The sequence below is a fragment of the Condylura cristata genome, unplaced genomic scaffold (assembly GCF_000260355.1).
Source record: "Condylura cristata isolate star-nosed mole 26May11 unplaced genomic scaffold, ConCri1.0 scaffold00004, whole genome shotgun sequence".
NCBI lineage: Eukaryota > Metazoa > Chordata > Mammalia > Eulipotyphla > Talpidae > Condylura > Condylura cristata.
The window spans coordinates 4,459,621-4,476,985 of NW_004567105.1; the positions used below are offsets into that span (position 1 = coordinate 4,459,621).

The window sequence follows — 17,365 nt, forward strand, 5'->3', positions numbered from 1 at the left end:
GCCGGCCTGGGAACCCAGCCTCGCCAGCTTTCCTGCACCCTGCTCCTGGCGCCCGCCTCCCCTCAGGTTCCCCCTTGGGTGGCTCGGAACTCCAGAGGCCTAGGGGGGTCTCCCCACCCGGGCAGCGACCCGGAGGGCGCCCCCTCGCGGCTGGAATTCTGCCGGTGGCAGCCGGTGGGGTCCCTACCACCCTGCCCTCCCTCCTGCGCCTCCCGGCAGCGGCGCACACCCACCCAAGGGTGCCCCTGATACCAGGGCATGGGTCAGGCGGAGCGCCAGGGGAGAGGCTTGGGAAAGACGGTAAGGTCTGTCTGGGAAAAGAGGGAAACCGAGGCAGCCAGATGGAGACTGGGGGAACAGTTCTAGGAAAACAGGAAATTCCAACAGGGATGGAGGTTGCTGGGGGCAAATCTGCCCTGCAGGGTGGCAGCCTGTCCCCCCCAGTCCACCATGCCTTCTGCTGGCTCTCTCTCCCTCAGGGGGCTCCTTCGTCCCCTAGAAAGAAGCCCCCTCCTCCGGCACAGGCTGCCGGCTGGTGGCGGGCTCCCTCCCTCTCCCAGCTGGGCGCCATCTTCCCTCCTGGGGCCCCACCCAGCATTGAGTAACCTCCTCCCCCAACCCCCAGCCCTGGAGCTGGAGTTAAGCACCCCGTCAGTAGGAAACCTTGGTCCCTTCCTACCTAGGGTGCCCTGGGGGCCCAGACTCCCTGAGACCAACTCGGACCTCTGGGAAGAGCTTCTCCCAAGGACAGAGTCTGCCAACCCTTATGCCAGAACTGGGGCTCAGCCTGGCCATTCACTGACCAAGGCCGCCCCCCACCCCAGAAAGAGAACAAGGGCTCAGGAGCTGTGAGGCTGCTGGGGTCACCTGGTTCCCCCATGGGACTCCCCCACTGGACAGGCCCAGAAAGGCCGACGACCCAAGGGCCACGTAACAGCTGGTGGCGATCCGGGCCAAGGCTGTCTGTGGCCTCGTCCCACATTGCCCGCGGTCATGGCGTGGTCATGGCGTGGGTTAGCCTCTCACGCTAAGGCTCGGTCAGGAGATTGTGGGGGCACAGGAGAGGAGTGGACTGAGGTCCTTCTGGCTGCCCTGCCACCGCCTCCCCTTGACGGCCCCGGGGCAGCAGAGATGGGTCTGGCCTAAGACCTTGGGACAGACCTTGGGGCAGTCTCAGGAAAGAGGGCAGGTCCCAGGCTCCCGGGAAGCTCTGCACAGGCCCAGGCCCAGAGGGTCCAGTTCTGCCCTGGAACAGAGGCAGGAGCTCGCGCCAGGGTCCGCCAGGCCAGTCCCCTCGGCACCGGGGCAAAGAACGGGCGAGCTTAGAGACAGGGGCCCTGGGGGCCGCAAGCAGGCCATAACATGAGCACGGTGAGGGTGACAAAGGAAATGACCCCCCTTTCTCCCGCCACCCCACAACCAAGGATTTAAGATTGGACCCCTCATTGCTCCTGGCCCTGCCCCCCCAGCCTCAGACCCTGGCTAGGGCTGCCTCCCGGGGGTTGTTCCTGGCCCCCACTCAAGCTGTGCACGCTCGGGCTCAGGAGGCCCCAGGCCCAGCTGGGGTGGGGGCCATCAGAAGAGTAGGCAGTGCCCGCTCGAGACCCCGCCCGGGGTGGGAGGGGAAAGGCCACAGAGGAGAATCAAGGGCACGCACGCACGCACGCTGGCCACCCAGCCCTGGGCAGGGCCCCGGAGGCATCTGTGGATACCCCAGACTGGCAGTCTCGCCAGGGCACCTCCCCAAGTCACCCCCTCAGACCCACCTAAAGGCCATCAGGAAGAGGGCGGCTTGGTAGGCAGAACAGGAAAACGGACCCCCAAGCCACAAAGCGTGCCAGCTGGGGGTTGCGGGGGGCTGGGCAGACACAGGCCAGTGCCTGGGGCTCGGCTTGGTGGCCGTGAGCTCTGACAGTCGCACTGACCTTCTCTGGGCACCCGGAAAGGCCCTTCAGACGCCGGCCGCGTGCTGCTGGCTGGGTGTTGGTGAGCCCACCTGAGAGACAGCTGGAGCCAGGAGCATGGGAGGGGGGTCCACATTCGAGCCTCTCCTGGCCCCCAGCCCCTGCACCCCTTCCTTGCCCCCAGGGGGAACAGCAGCCGGGGAGCCCCCAGGAGTTCGTGGGGTCAGCAGTTAGAGCTACACGTGGCACAGAGTGTTGGGGAGCGTGCGGGATCAAGAGGAGGGTGGACACTGGTGTAGGGTGTGGTGGGGCGGGATGGCTCTGGGGTTCAGAGGGAGCCTGAACAGAGAGAACTGAGGTTGGGCATCCAGGGGAGGCCAGGCTGCGGCTGAAGCGGGGTTCGGGCTGGCCCGCCTGGAGTGGGTCCTTTCCAGGTTAGGGTCCTGCTGGCAGTGAGCACAAGCAGCAGCAATGGGGTGCTCTGTTGGGGTCGTCCCGCTCTTCCGGCCTGTCCCGCCTCCGTGCCGCCTGCCGTACTCTTGCCGACCCTCACGCAGTTGCCAGCTGGACAGAGCACTGGGAAGGGCTCGGGGGGAGCGTGTCCCAGCATGGCGCCCTGGGGCCTCTCTGCGGGGGACCCTGCTGGCCGAGTCTGCTGTGTGCCCCACAGTCCTCCCCAGCTTTCCAGGGCCTGTGTACCCACGCCCCTGGGGCCAGCCCAGCAAAGGCTCAGCAGGAGGGCTGGGGGGGAGCCTGCACCCACCTCCTCACTGCCAAGGTCGTCTGAGGTCTGCAGACCATCATTCTGCCAGAGGGACTCTGGGCTCAGCAGGGCCATCTGGGGGAAGGGCCCAGGAGGCTAAGCTGCGGAGGAATCCACGCAGCCCGGAGGCCCCTGGTGTGACCTCTCCTCGTGCCCTGGGCAGGGGGGCCGGGCCTTCTGGCAGGGAAGAGGGCACCCCCGGTGGGGGTGCGGTCAGCTACCGAGAGCAGCTTGGGCAGAGCCGTCCCGAGCCCCACGTGTCTGAGGCTGGTGCACAGGGCTCCTCCACGGGCTGGTCTTGGGGCGGCAGGCAGGGTCTGCCTGCTTGCCCCAGGTCTGAGAAGAGAGTCCGCATCCACTACCCCCTGCCCCGAAGCGATCTGACCCTGCGGGGCAGCGACCCCCTTAGTAGAGGAGGCTCACCTGCCCCCCTCGGCCCCACCCACTGCAGTCACAAGGCCAGGGTTCCAGAGAGGAGGGGCCCACCTAGGTCCTCGTCCAGCTACCCCCAGTGTTTCTCAAGGCCCCGCCCCCGCCCTCAGAGGGCAACGGCTGTCCCGCCCGCCCGTCCCTCCCGGAGGTAGGTGAGCCGGTCAGCCTCGCTCAAATAGGTTCCCAGACGCGCCTCGCCCACGGCCCAGGACCAGAGGGTGAGCAGCAAGGAGCGGAGGCTGGACCCTCCCCTGGCACGCGCCTGTTTGCAGGCCTCGGGCGCTTACCCCAGCCGCTGTCCAGCCGCTGTGGGCACTCGCAGCGCTCTGATTTCCTTCCCTCGGGGCGCCACTCCGCCCTGACCCCACCCGCAGAGCCTCCCGGGCCCAGCCAGCAGGACCGAGGGGGCCCCTGGACCAGGCCCCCAGCCCGGAGCCTGTTTCCTGGGGCGCCACTCAGGCGGGCCGTGCTGTCCACCACAGGTTGCTGAACGAGAGCGACAAGCGTCCCTTCATCGAAGAGGCCGAGCGGCTCCGGATGCAGCACAAGAAGGACCATCCGGACTACAAGTACCAGCCGCGGCGGCGGAAGAACGGGAAGGCCGCCCAGGGCGAGGCCGAGTGCCCCGGCGGCGAGGCCGAGCAGGGCGGGACGGCCGCCATCCAGGCCCACTACAAGGGCGCCCACCTGGACCACCGGCACCCCGGAGAGGGCTCCCCGATGTCGGACGGGAACCCGGAGCACCCCTCAGGTGAGGAGGGCCGGGAGCTGCACGGAGCGGGCGGGCCCGCGCCCCGGAGTGCTGGGGGGGGGCCAGGAGCCAGGCCAGGTGTGGACAAGGTGGCTCCGGCGACGGGGGTGCCCGTGAGGTGGACGTGACTGGAGACATGGGAGGCGACATGGCCTCGTTCCAGCCACAGGTCTGGTGGCCACACTTGGGGCGACTTGTTTCATTCTCGCCCCCGGCGATGACGGCGCGTTACTCACTGGTCGTCATAACCAGGTGAGCGCGCTGAGTGGGCCCGCTGAGACGAGCCCGGGAGTTGGGCTCCGCGGCCTGGGTGGGCACAGCGTGCCCCCGGCAAGTGCCCGCGAGCAGAGCTCGCCTCAGAGACAGGTGTCCAGTCCCCCTGGGCGCCCGGTGCGGGGCAGGCCCACGGGGCCCTCTGAGAAGGAGTTAGGCGCCCGCCTCGGGCCCGGGCAGAGACCAGCGGGGAGCAGGGAGGGGAACCTGCCCTCAGGAGGCCCTCAAGACAGGCGGGGAGGCCCTCCCGCCAGGCCTCAGTCAGACCCTGGCCCGGGAGGCTTCTGGAAGGGGCGGTGTCTGTGCCGCTCCGCATCGTCTGCACTGACGAGAGCCGGCGGGGTTTGCCCAGGTCACACCCCAGGTGCAGAGCCAGGACTCAAACCCCAGCCCGGGAGCTCGGCGTTCGGACCGCAGGGTCCTGCCCTAGGGGCGCGGCGGCCCGGGTGGACGGGGTGGGAGCCCTCCCCCCGCGCCCCTCCCCCCGAAAGTACTGCTCACCTCCAGAGAGGCAGGGTCACAGCACACACCAGGAAGCCCCCGGCCCTGTACAGGACCCCGCCTCGGAATACGCCGGGGGTTGGGGGGGTCGGGCGCCTCCTCGCCTTCAGGGCCCGCACAGCTACTCCTCAGTGCGACCCTCACTGACCCCAGGCTGGAGGTGGCTCCTGCAGGCTCCCTAGCCCTTTGCATGGCCGTCGCCAGAGTGGGGCTCTGGGCCTCCCCCGCAGAGGAGGGCAGGCCGCGCTGAGATGCTGGTGTCCCGCCACGGGCAGGGAGCAGGACCCCAGAGTGTTGGCAGAGGTCACGGGCAAGAGTAAAGGGACCAGGGGCCAGGGGCAGGGCAAGGCAGGCTGGGTCCGGCCAGAACCCGGGGGACGGGCGACGTGGCGAGCGTGTGAGGGGCTGAGGGCGCCGCTGGGGCTGGGGCGGCGGGGAGGGCGTGGGCAGGTGGGCGTGGGCAGACCTTAGGGAGCGCTGCGGCCAGGGTAGGTGGAGGCACAGGCCAGGCGGCAAAGGTGCCCCGAGTCAGGGTGGCGAGGGCGGCCCAGGTCAGCAAGGGGCACGGCCAGCACATGTCGCAGAGAGCAGGGGTCCTCAGGTGGGCCGGCCCCTAGAGGTCAGTAGCTGAGGGGCCCGGGAGCAGGGCGGGAAACCGCCTCCTGCTGACCCGAGGAAGAACTTTCCAGAAGGAAAGGTCCTTCAAAATGAAGCCGCCTTGCCGAGGAGGTGGGTGACACACAGGGGTCCTGCTCCGGGCCCGTCCCTAATCCCGGGCACCCGGGGCATCTCGTAAACAACCGGGACCACCCCAGGCCACCGTAGACACACTCAGCCCGCCGGGACGCGCACGTGACCAGCCCCGGGCAGCTCGCGAAGCCGGGGGCCTCTGACCTCGTCCCCCTCTCTCCATCACTCTTCCTCCCAGGCCAGAGCCATGGCCCACCCACCCCGCCGACCACCCCAAAGACGGAGCTGCAGCCGGGCAAGGCAGACCCCAAGCGGGACGGGCGCCCTCTGGGGGAGGGGGGCAAGCCTCACATCGACTTCGGCAACGTGGACATCGGGGAGATCAGCCACGAGGTAATGTCCAACATGGAGACCTTTGACGTGGCTGAGTTGGACCAGTACCTGCCGCCCAACGGGCACCCAGGCCACGTGGGCGGCTACTCGGCGGCCGGCTATGGGCTGGGCAGCGCCCTGGCTGTGGCCAGCGGACACTCTGCCTGGATCTCCAAGCCGCCGGGCGTGGCTCTGCCCACGGTCTCACCGCCGGGTGTGGATGCCAAGGCCCAGGTGAAGACGGAGACCGCGGGGCCCCAGGGGCCCCCCCACTACAGCGACCAGCCGTCCACCTCCCAGATCGCCTACACCTCCCTCAGTCTGCCCCATTACGGCTCCGCCTTCCCCTCCATCTCCCGCCCCCAGTTCGACTACTCTGACCACCAGCCCTCAGGACCCTATTATGGCCACTCGGGCCAAGCCTCCGGGCTCTACTCGGCCTTCTCCTACATGGGGCCCTCCCAGCGGCCCCTCTACACGGCCATCTCTGACCCCAGCCCCTCAGGGCCCCAGTCCCACAGCCCCACACACTGGGAGCAGCCCGTATATACGACGCTGTCCCGTCCTTAGGGGGACCATCCCACCTGGGCCCGCTGGGTAGTGAGCCCCTCTCCCCAGCCTTTGCACCCCATCCCTTGCCCATCACAGGCCCGATGGAGGGGGCTGCAAGGCTGGCGGTCGAGGGGAGACTGTCTGTCTGGCTTCCTGCCTTTGATGACCCTGCCCCATCCTGTCCAGGCCCCAGCCCAGGCAAAGCCCTTGGTTGCCAGGCTGGGCGGAGGTCGGTGGCCGCCCTAGACTGAAAGATGCGGGGCTGCGCCTCCCCACCCCCCGTGACCCTTGATCCCAGGACTGAGGCGGACGGGCCCCTCCTCTGGGGGAGGCCTCCAGGCCTGGGGAGCGGGGCCTCGCCACGCCAGCGCCCACGTCCTCTGGGTCTTGCATTACCCGGGGTTGGACGTGACCTGTGCCACCTCTGCTACATGCCTCGGAGCAAGGCCACCCAGAGACCACATCATGCCCAGAGAGGCCCACCTCTGCCCCTCGGGGGCCAAGGGCAGCTTTGAACGTCCGGGAATAGGGACTCAGTGGGAGGCCTCATGCCCTCCGGACCCCCGTCCCTCCCGAAAACAGGAAGGAATTGGCACAGCGCCCCCCAGATCCAATCTGTGCCAATAATCTCATGCTGTCTCATGGAGGAAGCACCTCTTGGCCCCACCCACCCCACAACCACCTCCCGGGCCTTGGGGCACCCCCCCGGGGTGAGGGGCCGGGGTTCCAGGAAAGGATTCAGAGACAATTCACAGAGCCTTCTCCGGGCTCCCCACAAACCCCCTCAACCCTCGCCAGGCCCTGTGGCCCTGCTCTGTCAGTCCCAACCCCTTGGGCTTCCCAGAGTTCTAGCTGCCCAGGCGCAAGCCCTCGGCTCCAGGAGACACAGGGCCCAGCCGCCAGGTGGCTGGCAGCAGGCTGAAGACACTAAACTCCTCACATGTACATTCTGCCCTGCCCTCTGCCCTCGCCGCCCAGTGATACCTGAATGAAGTACGTAGCTCCGTCGGCCCCTTCCCTGTCCTGCAGCCCCACGATCCGCATGTAACTCATTGCTGCCCCTTATTTATCTCGGTAGGCCCCGTTTCCTCGCCCCCTCCTAGGTACTCCAGTCCCTATTAACTCTGCATTAAGATTCCACATAATAAAGAGAGGTTCCGGCACCGCGTGGTAGGCCTGCCCTGCCTGTCTCTTGGTCTCTTCCCCCGGCCCTGTGCTTCCTCAGACCTGGGAAAAGCTAGGGGTGCAACGCAAAGGGGAGGTAACCCAGAGGTCTCTCTCGCCTAAGAAGGGGGACGCTACGCGGTGGGACGACTGGCTTCCCGGTGGGCTCTCTGTGCTCGGGAAGCTTGAGGGGAGCAGCACCCCCAGCCCAGCTGCGCCCCACCCCGCGTGGGCCACCCCCAGACACCCAGCGCCATGAGGACACCTCCCGGGCAGCCCGTGCTCGGCCGGCAGGAGGGCTGTGGGGCCGTTTGCGGCAGCAGACCCGGCCCTTCAGGCTGTGTGCCTGGGGCTCCATGTGGTGCCCCTACCTGCCGCCTCTCACCCCCCACACAGGCTCACCCCAGAATCCAGCCGAGGCTTCACGGCAGCTGCCAGTGTGCAGGTATAAACCAAGGACGCGGACGTGCACCCGCCCCCAGGGCACTGAGGACGACGGGGGCGGGTAGCTGTTCCGCCCGAGCACCAGGCACCCCGGCGGGGGTGTGGGCATCTTCTCCACCTGATAGGCCCCTCCATAGCCACCTCAGGAGCACAGTACCAGCCAGAGTGCGCCCTGACCAAGTGCTTGCCCCTCAGACCTTTGAAGGAGGGTGCCCAACACCCCATTTTCCAGATGGGGAAACTGAAGCTTGGAGAGGCTGAGGCGAGGGTTGGTGCCAGCCGACTCCCAACCCTGGCCTCTGCCCGCCCACCCCTCAGCACCCAGGCTCCTCACCCGCCTCTCCGTGGTCGCCAGCCTCTCCCCTGGGGGGGGGTGGGAAGGGTCAAGACCTCCCAAGTTCTCCAGGGTGGCCACACCCCCACGGGAGCCAAGGCTGGCGGCCCCCTCCCAGCGGCCGGCCCGCAGAGCCCCAGGGTGGCACTGGAAGCTGTCCTCTGGTGTTCTATTTTGTCGTACATAAACGCAGGATTTCACCCCCCAGTTCTTTGGCAGGTTTCATCTTGTTGGGTTTGACCCTTTCCCCAACTATATTAAATCTCGTGGAATTCTGAATCCAGCTTGTCAGCTCCCTTCTGAGCTGTCGTTTACAAGCTTGAACATCCACACCCGAGTAACAAACACCACAGGCTCACATGAAGAGGGCAGGCGTGTCCACTTGGCCTCTGCAGCTTCGCTCCCATCGCCTCCCTCGGGGGGCCAAGCGCCTGACCCAGCCCGGGGCGACCCGCCACGGAGCTCGGCCTCCCCAGCAGGGCCGTACGGGAGACGGCTGCCTCTCTGGCACCAAGGGCCGCGGCCTGGCGCTTCTCCAACCAGCAGCCCGTCACCACTTGGGGGAAGTGGACCCTCGGCCCCTGTGGCAGCTCCGGACCTCCCCTCTATTGTATTTTCAAATAGGTAGCGGATTCTAGAATGTTGGAGGGATCAGCAGCACTAGCCTTACAGTCTGAGATTTTCACAACCCAACTTTCCCGCTTTATTGTGGATCTGGACACGCGCCTCCTCCCGGCCTGCCCAGCTCCTGCCCGGGTGCGATGGAGGCTGGGAGGCCGGGCAGGGGCCACATCAAGATGAAAGCGTCGCTGCTAGGCCCCTGCACCTCATGAGACTGACAGCCACTGGGGGTGGGGGCCGGGGAGGGGCAAGTGGCCCGGGCTGGGGACAAATGACCAGAGAGGTCGGAAGACCCCCGATGCCTGTCCCTTAGATCGAAGGCTCCGCGTGAGCTGGTCAGGGAGGCAGTGGCTCCACGTGTGAAGCAGGGCCAGGTGTTTCTGGAAGGGACTGAAGAGACCAGGCCAGGCCAGCTGAGTGACAGGCCTGGCCAGCTGAAAGAGAATGAAAGGGGAGGGTGGGAGGAAACACCCCTTGATCCATCTCTGCTACACCTTATCCCCTAAGGGTTAACCCCCTCCTGGCCCCTCCCCCCATGCCCCATCTCCCTTTAATCACATCTGATACTGAGCGGCCCAGCAGGAACAAAGAGACCATTTAGAGAAATGGGGCCGAGAGAGTGACCCCCGCACTCTGGGGCGGCCGCCGGGATGCCGGCACAATGCGGCATTTCAGGGCTGAAATTTCAGCACCCAACTTGATTAAAGGATTGCATGGGATTGCGGGAGGACGGAGGGGGTGCGAGGGCCACCGCTCCCTGAAGTGACCCTTCCCCAGAGCAGCGCACGAGTGCTCCTCACTCCCACCCAGTCCAGCACGCGCCCATCCTGGGGGCCAGCCTCTGCCCAGGGCGCCCCAAGGGACCCTGCCCCTGGCAGAGGCCGGGCAAGCCCAGCCCCTCCTCTTCCCAGAGGGAAGCGGCGGCGCAGCAGAGGCCGCGCTGGGACCCCCGGGGAGCCGGCTTCCCGGTCTGGTCGGTGGGTCCCACACGCGCCCTCCGGTGCCCCCGCCTCCACGGTCCCAGGGGGCAGGGCGCCACAGGATGGGTCTTCCCGCAGGCTGGGGAGCAGGATGAAGAGAACAGGACCCACTGGAAGCCGAGAGGACGGGGCCCAGCCTGACTCACTGCCACACCTGAACCCTGCTCCCCGGGTCACCTGGCGGGGCCGCGCAGCCCCGCGCGGAAGGGGAGAGGCAGGGCCGCCCTCCAGATGGCGGGAGTGTGCGGGTGCAGGTCCCCGGCAGCCCAGGGAGGAGCGTGGGGGCCGCAGGCTGGGGGTGGGGGCCGGGGCAGGTGCTCGGCCCTATCTCCAGCTGCTGACTTGCCCAGCAGGGCTCCGCGGGGAGGGCAGGAGATCACTGCACCCCAAGCTTCCTGCTGGGGCACTGCTCCTGAAAGGGGATCCGCGCCCTCGATAAGAGGCTCGAGGCAGGTCCTCAGGAAACAATGGGCGGCTTGATGAGACCTGCTCCGTGATACTCCTGAGAAGGGAGAAGCCCCTGCAGCCAGTCCCCACTGGAGAGGAAATTGGGGGTCTCCGTGGCAACCAGCTCCCTGGGCACAAAGGCGGTCTGTGTGCTGGGAAGGCAGCTGAGGTGTCTCCCCGCAGCAGCCTTGCTGGTGAAGGGAGACGGAGGGGTGGGGAGGACGCGTGGGGGAAGGGCCCCGGCGCTTCTTGAAGAGCTGACAGTCGCTGCGCGTGATCGAGGGGCGAACGGGAAGAAGCGGGCGGCAGCGGGCGGTGGAGAGGGCGCCGGGCTCGGCGGTTTATTTACAGAGAAAGGCAGGACGCGGGCGTGGGCTCAGTCCGTGATGATGAGCTCGTCCACCCCCCAGTCTTCATAGCTCCCGTCGGGCAGGTAGCGGCGGATGATGATGGGGATCTTGCGGGCCCTGTGGCAGGGAGAGGGTCGGCGCGTGGCAGGCTGTGCGGGGCGCAAGGAGGCTGCGGGCCCAGGCGCAGCTGGGGGCGCGAGCAGACTTTGCAGAGAGGAAGGACAAAGGCGAACGTTCCTGTGCCCCCAAGTGCGGGACAGTGGGGCTGAAGGGCTCTGCCCCCAACACTGAATGGGGGTCGGGGACGGGGGGGGGGGGGGGATGCTGGTGGGGCAAAGGCAACAGGAGCCAGGAAATCCTGAGGTCAGGTCAATGGCCCCACCCCACCCTTCGCCCGCAGGAGCCAGCCAGGACAGTGAGTGAGGGTGGGGGCGTGCGGCAGAGACCCCCCAGATGCCTCCCGGGCTCTGGGCCACTTACTTGAGCTCTTTCATGGCGATGAGCAGCGGGTCTGTCTCCCCCTCCAGCTCCACCATCACGGGGGCGCACATCCTGTGGTGCAGGGCAGGCTTGAGGAGACGGCAGACGGGGCCAGGGCCTGGCAGGGAGTCGGGGCTCCCTTCTCAGAGGGGCCTCACCTTCCGGAGGCAGGGCGGGAGGAGGGGAGCAGCAGTTCGGGGGCACTGCCACAGTGGGCACTCTTGTGGGGGGCCATGAGTGGATTTAAATTCTGTCTCCAAAGCCAGGGACTTTCGCTCCAAACCCCAGTTTCCTCATCTGAAAACGGAAGCAAAGCCCTGCAGGGATGCTCCGCCGACCTCCCCCGCCGGGAACACGAAGCGCTTGTTTTACTAGTGAGGAAACTAGAGGTCAGGAACTCGCCCTGTCGCACAGCCAGTAAGCGGCAGACGGGGCTTGAGCCCCCAGCACCAGCACCAGAGCCAGGAGCTGCGAGCTCGAGCGCCCGCTACCCCGACCCGGCCACACGACAGGCCCGTCCAGCCAAGGGCCTGCCCAGGGCGGAGCTCGGACCAGGCCGGCAGCACGGCAGAGCTCCGTCCAAGGGCTCGACCTGAGGCCTGGGCCCCGGGGTGCCTCAGGCCCAGTCACCTCACTTTCTTTCTGTCTTGGCAATACCCCTCCTCAAGGCCCTGCTCGTCCCCCTCCCCAGGGAGCGGGGTGCCAGGCACTCGCCCGCTTACAACCCATCGGCCAATCCCGTGGCCCAGGCGGAGCCCAGCCTGGACCCTGATCATCTCTCTAGCAACTGCTGAAGCTACGTCCCTCTCTCCACCCCACGCTCCAGCCAGACCAAGCGTCTCTGGCCCCCAGAGGAGCCCTGCCTGCCCCTCTGCGTCCTCCGCCCCCCACGGCTCCTGGCCCACAGGGCAGGCTCGCTCTACACGCGAGCTGGGCGCCGACTCCAGGAAGCCAGGCTTAGCGACTCCAGCTCAAATCTTCACGAGCAGATCCCAAATGTGCTAATCATCAGAACCCCTAGGCGAGCATGCTAGAAATACAGGTTCCCGGGGCCCACCCAGCCCCAACAGCAGGCTCGAGGAGCCTGTGATTCTGATAATCAGCCAGACTGAGTGCCGCCTAGCAATTTACACCTAAGGTAAGTCAGGTTTACCCCTAGTACGTTAATGATTTTATTTACTGGCTGGTCTGATTTTGGTTCCTTTCAGACAAAAGTCTGAAAATTTTCCGAAGGCAAGGACCCAGCATCTGGTTTGCCTACATGCTCTCTCAAACATTTAAATCTGCCCTGCTTCCCCCATCTGCCAATGCCTGAATTTCCCAAGATCTGAGAGGCTGAAGCGCAGGCCCCAGCAGCCTGGGGCGGGCCTGCCAGGTGAGGGGTGCCGCCGCTCGAATGGCTGCGTGACAGCCACCAGGTGGCGCTCGGGCAGTGAGCTCACACCCAAAACCACCTGGCATCCCCGCCCAGCTCCAGGGCTGCACTGGGCCTGGCAGTCCAAGGGCCACCACCGCAGGGGACTGCGGGCCAGCGCCCTAGCCCTTCGCCGGAAGGGACACTACAGGCCCAACTAAGCTGGACTGCACCCAGCCCCGAGAGACGCAGAGGCCGGGCCTCGGGGTGCCAGCAAGCTGCTGTCCTGCGAAGTTCTCCAAGTGTTTCAGGGCCCCACGCCGCCACCCAATGCTCCCCTATCGGAGCTCGTCACTCTGGGCACGCCTGACACCTCGCCTTGCACCCCAAGAGGCTTCCGTTCCCACGCCATCTCCACACTTGCCTGCCTCCACGTCGGTCTTCCTGGCACCCGAAGACCCTCAGAACCACCATCCTTTCCTGCCCCCACCTGAGCGCTACCCCCTTCCGGAAGCTCCCCAGCCCCCTACAGGTACCCCTCTCTTTTTTCTACCTCTTGCAAAGCACCACCCAGCTCCACACACGGGAGCCCCAGAGCTGGGCTGTGTCCTCGGCATCGTCACTGCCCACAGGTGCCAGCGCAGCGTCTCATTCAAAGCTGACAGGCTCCATCTGTGCAGTCTGTGCTTGAAAACAACCTAAGAATACTCCTTCCTGGGTCGTTCTGAGCCCCCAAGGTAGCCCCAAGACTCGGCTGTGTGGGGTGTCCTCTCTGCGCTCCCTGATGGCAGCACCAGCCACGGGGCTGCTGAGCACATGAAACGTGAAGCCTGAAACACTGACCTTTTAATCAATTAATTAATGGAATTTAAGCCACATACAGCCGGGGCGCCCATCCAGTGTGGCCTGAGGGCCTGACCCCCATGTGATCAGAAGCACCACACGCGAGGCGCTCCCTGGTGGCGCAGCGGGTTAAAGCGCAGCACTGAGAAGCTACAGCCACTTCCGCCTGAGTTTGATTCCCACCTGCCCTGGAGGTGACCACATGGCGCGGCAGACCTCTCCTGACCCGCCCGCTGCTCCCCTCAGCAGTGTACTTCCTCCACGTAGTCTGCCTGTTCTGCTCCCCAGTGTCTCTGGTGAATCCTCTCACCCCCTGCACCTCTGGCCTGTACCCCAGTTCTGTATGCACAAATAAACCAATCTTTAAAAACAAACAAAAAAAGAAACACCGCACATAATTGCCGGCCCTAGTAGGCGGCCCCGGCCCCCTACTGAGGAACACAGCTGCCTGCCCATAAAACCCATCCCAAGGCAGACATGGGGGTGCTCTTTACCCCTCAAGACTGGAGGTAGCAGGCTGGACGCTGTGTGAGACAGGCAGGAGGGCGGATCTAGCACCCTGTTCCTCTAGAGAGCAGGATCCCACCAGTGCCGCCCCCACTTCCCTTTCCAACTATCTCCACCCCCCATGGGGCACCCTGCCCAGATTTGGCCTCAGATGACGAATCTGACAAGGGGCCTAGGGAGGAGGGCAGGCGCTGTGGCCGCACTCCCCGATCACCCCACCTTAGCAGACGCTCTCCCGCCTGCTGGCTCGCTCCTGACTCTTGTCACACTTCAGAGAAAGAAAAACTTGCTTCTTTCAGACCCCCAGAAGCCCTCCACTGTTCTGTGCTCTCCCGCCCCTGTGGCCTCTCCCGGAGGACCCCCTGGCTACCCCTGAGTGCACGCCTTTTTCTCCTCCGCCACCCTGAGATCACTGACTTCTGCACTTTCATTGCTGTTTTCTCCTGTGCTGTGATTTGACTTCTCAGATGCTCATGGCTTATTTCTCCTATGAATCATAAATTCCCGTAGGGCTGGGGTCTAGCATGGTGCCAAGAACACAGAAGGCAGCACCCTTGCTCAGGTGTGCAGCAGGGAGAGGCTATTCTCGGGACCCAGGCTCACTGTGGCTGACTTAAGGAGAGCGAGGAGCAAAGAGGCCCACACTCACGCAATCTGCAGGGCTCGGGTACCCAGCACGCGGGCTCGCTCGTATTTCGTCATGTAGGGCGTGGTGATTCGCTTCTGGTTGGCCTGTGGGCGCTCCCCAGAGGGGAGGATCTCAACGTTCTCCTGGCCCTCCTGGACACGAGGACAGAAAAGAAGGAGAAGCTCAGCGTGCATTTGGGGGAAGAAGGGAGGATAATGAGAAAGACGCAGGCCTGTGATCGGGCAGTCCCAGGAGGCTGGCCTACACAAAAATGGCCTGGAGCCGGAAGCAAGGAACAGCCTCCCATCCGTCAGACAAGGCGATTCAGTCTGTGGGTCAAGTGGCTAAAAATTCAACAGTGGGGCCTGCCCTGGTGGCGCAGGGCACTGTGAAGCGCAGCACTGTGAAGCTGTCCACAGCCAATGCACCACGAGTTTAATCCCCGGCCAGGGAGTGACCCACAGGGTGCAACAGACCTCTCCTGTCTCCCTGCTGCTCCCTTCAGCAGTGTGTTTCAGTAAAGCCACCTGTTCTGCTCCCCACTGTCTCTAGTGAATCCTCTCTCACACACCCCTCACACCTCTGGCTTGCACCCCAGCTCTTACATGAATAAACAAATAATAAAAATAAAAAAAAAAGTCAAGCATGAAGGCAGGTACAAACACACTCTCTCACACATTAACTATTGCTTATTAAACATCTGCCCTGTGCCAGCACAAGAGGTGCTACCATGGACGCTGAGAGCTTCCAATCAAAGAATCAGTCTGGGAAAGGCAGGAAAGAACTAACAGCTGTGACTATGAAGCTGTACAAGCACGCAACAGAGGGAACCGAAGGTGGGGACATCGCACTCAAGTGGGAGCCAGGAAGACCGCTCAGAGAGGAGACTCCAGCCTCTCTAGGAGCGCGAGGAGCAGCGCCCAAGTGAGCAGTGAGGAAACGAGTCACTGCAGCCCCCACAGGGCTTCTCCACTGCCTGGGACTGGAACCTGCCTGCTCTGACTGGGGGTGTGGGCCGCAGGGGCCCGACCATGAATAGGAGGCAGAGGCATTCAGGCAGCACCACCAGCAGACTGCGGCGGGGGCCCGGGGCTGACACTGACCTCCTCGGCGTTCTCCAAGTCATCGAGCCCTTCATCCTCCTCCACGTCATCGAAGTCATCGCCATCAAAACTGCAGGAAAAAAGAGGCCAGCTGAGCATTAAAGAGGGCAGAGCGCTGGATTCCAAGTATCTATCAACTCAATGGACTTAACGAGTCATCAGCTCCCCAATTTTTTAAAAGGATGCTTACTTTTGAAATCCTATTTTAATTTATTTATGCGTACAAGAACTGGGGTGCAGGCCAAAGGGACAGAGGCGGTGGGGAGAGGATTCATCAGAGACAGCGTGGGGAGCAGAACAGGCGGATCTACTGAAGTCCACTGCTGAGAGAGCAGCAGGGAGACAGGAGAGGTCTGCTGCGCCCTGGAGGTCGCTCCCTGGCGGGGATCCAACTCAAGCCACAGTGGTGATAAGTGATAGGGCTGAGATTTAACCTCACATGACCAGGGAGGCCCAGCCTCCAAATTTTGTTAGGATCATTCATCATCTTCCCCTCTGCGTTGGGATCCTTCTCATCAGGTGATAAACATAGTTACTTCCCCATCTTAAAAACCCAAACTTTTCTTTTACCTCCCCACAGAGCCCCATTTGTTAGTTGCCATTTGCATGTCTAATTCCTCCCTCCCCTCCTTTATAATCCCATCCCAGTAAGAGTCCTGTCTTAAAGCCTCCATCAAAACCACTTTTCAGATTCATCACGGATTTCCACGTTGCTGAATCCAAAGCGCGCTTCTTGGTCAAGGGTGCTTCTTGGTCTCGCTTAGCCTGTCAGGAGGCACACTACACGGCTCCCTCAGCTTCCACGCTCAAACCCGGTCCCCACCTGACTCAAGGACACCCATTCTCTTGTTGTTCCCCCAGCTCACAGGCTCTGCTCCCCCTCGGTCTCTGCGCTGGTTCCTCCTTCCCCCCAATGCTGAAACGCTCGGCCATGGTCAAGTCCTCCTCTCCTGGCACTCCCTGGGTCCTCTCAACTGTTTCTTAATTTTGAGAAACACACGTATGCTGGCCACGCCCCTTCTGACGGCGCTCCACTCCCCACACACCAGGAAATCGGTTTGGCTCTAACTTCACAATAAATCCAGAATGCCAAACCACCCACTTACCACCTCTGCTACTGCTACCCTCGTACAAGTCTCAACTTTCTGTCCCCTACGTTACTGCAGCCCTTCCAGACCTTTACCGGCGGCAAGCCTCGCCAGGCCCTTCTCCGGGTCACTCTACCCTCCACTCCTCCCCTCGTCCGGGGGTAACGTGCGGGTCTGCCCCTGTTCTAGAAAGCGCACGCGGAGAGCGGGGGCAGCGCCTGCCCAACTCGTGGCAGTCCTCCCAGGACAGGAGCCAGGGCCAGAGCCCGGCTCAGCGGACGTCTGCTGGAGGCCACCTTCCCACCGACCCCTCTGGACCCTTGGCCTGGGCCTTCCTGTGCCCAGTTTGCGCCCCTGGCCTTCCGCCTCCCGTTCCCCACCGCGCGGACGCCTCGGCCGCCCGGGTCCCCCGAACACCACCCGTGACGCCCCGTCCTCCACACCCTGCCAGCCGGGCTCCCGCTCCACCCGCCCGTTCCGGAGCTCCGCAAAGGCCACTCCGCTCCCGCACTCACTTGTCCTCGTTGTCTGACATGCCGCCCGCGCCCCAGCCGCCCGGCTCTGCGCCCCAAAACACAGCGTAGACGCACAAGTTCCGCGGTCCCGCCTCGCGCTGCGCCACGCGAACTCCGCGCCTGCGCCGTGCCCACAGGGAAGCACTTCCGGGGAGGGGCGGTAAAGATGCGCATGCGCCTGAAGGCGCGTGCCCGTTTCCATAGTAGCCGGAGCTCACAGCAGTCTGTAGTAGCTGGGACAGCCGAGAGTCCCGCGGGGCGCCCGACTG

The 17,365-nt window shown here is 64.5% G+C and overlaps 2 protein-coding genes across 3 annotated transcripts in view; one reads left to right on the top strand and one right to left on the bottom strand.

The window, feature by feature from the left end:
• Positions 1–17,218, bottom strand: part of POLR2F (polymerase (RNA) II (DNA directed) polypeptide F) — a 60,863-nt gene extending 43,645 nt beyond the window's left edge. The window contains exons 1-6 of one of the 2 annotated variants that reach the window (XM_012735251.1): positions 17,097–17,218; positions 15,494–15,563; positions 14,412–14,542; positions 11,059–11,130; positions 10,578–10,695; positions 8,860–9,235 (exon numbers count right to left, since the gene is read on the bottom strand). In XM_012735251.1, the coding sequence (XP_012590705.1) occupies positions 10,605–10,695; positions 11,059–11,130; positions 14,412–14,542; positions 15,494–15,563; positions 17,097–17,116 (384 nt within the window). In that variant the 5' untranslated portion in view covers positions 17,117–17,218 and the 3' untranslated portion in view covers positions 8,860–9,235; positions 10,578–10,604. Of the gene's footprint in view, positions 9,236–10,539; positions 10,696–11,058; positions 11,131–14,411; positions 14,543–15,493; positions 15,564–17,096 lie in introns of those variants that run through there. The other variant, XM_004675667.2, reaches the window with a different exon arrangement.
• SOX10 (SRY (sex determining region Y)-box 10) lies at positions 259–7,401 on the top strand. The gene is made up of 4 exons (XM_012735063.1): positions 259–300; positions 480–601; positions 3,474–3,850; positions 5,553–7,401. The coding sequence occupies exons 1-4, from the start codon at positions 259–261 to the stop codon at positions 6,254–6,256; spliced, it is 1,245 nt and encodes a 414-aa protein (XP_012590517.1). The 3' UTR covers positions 6,257–7,401.
• Positions 17,219–17,365: the final 147 nt, after the last annotated feature.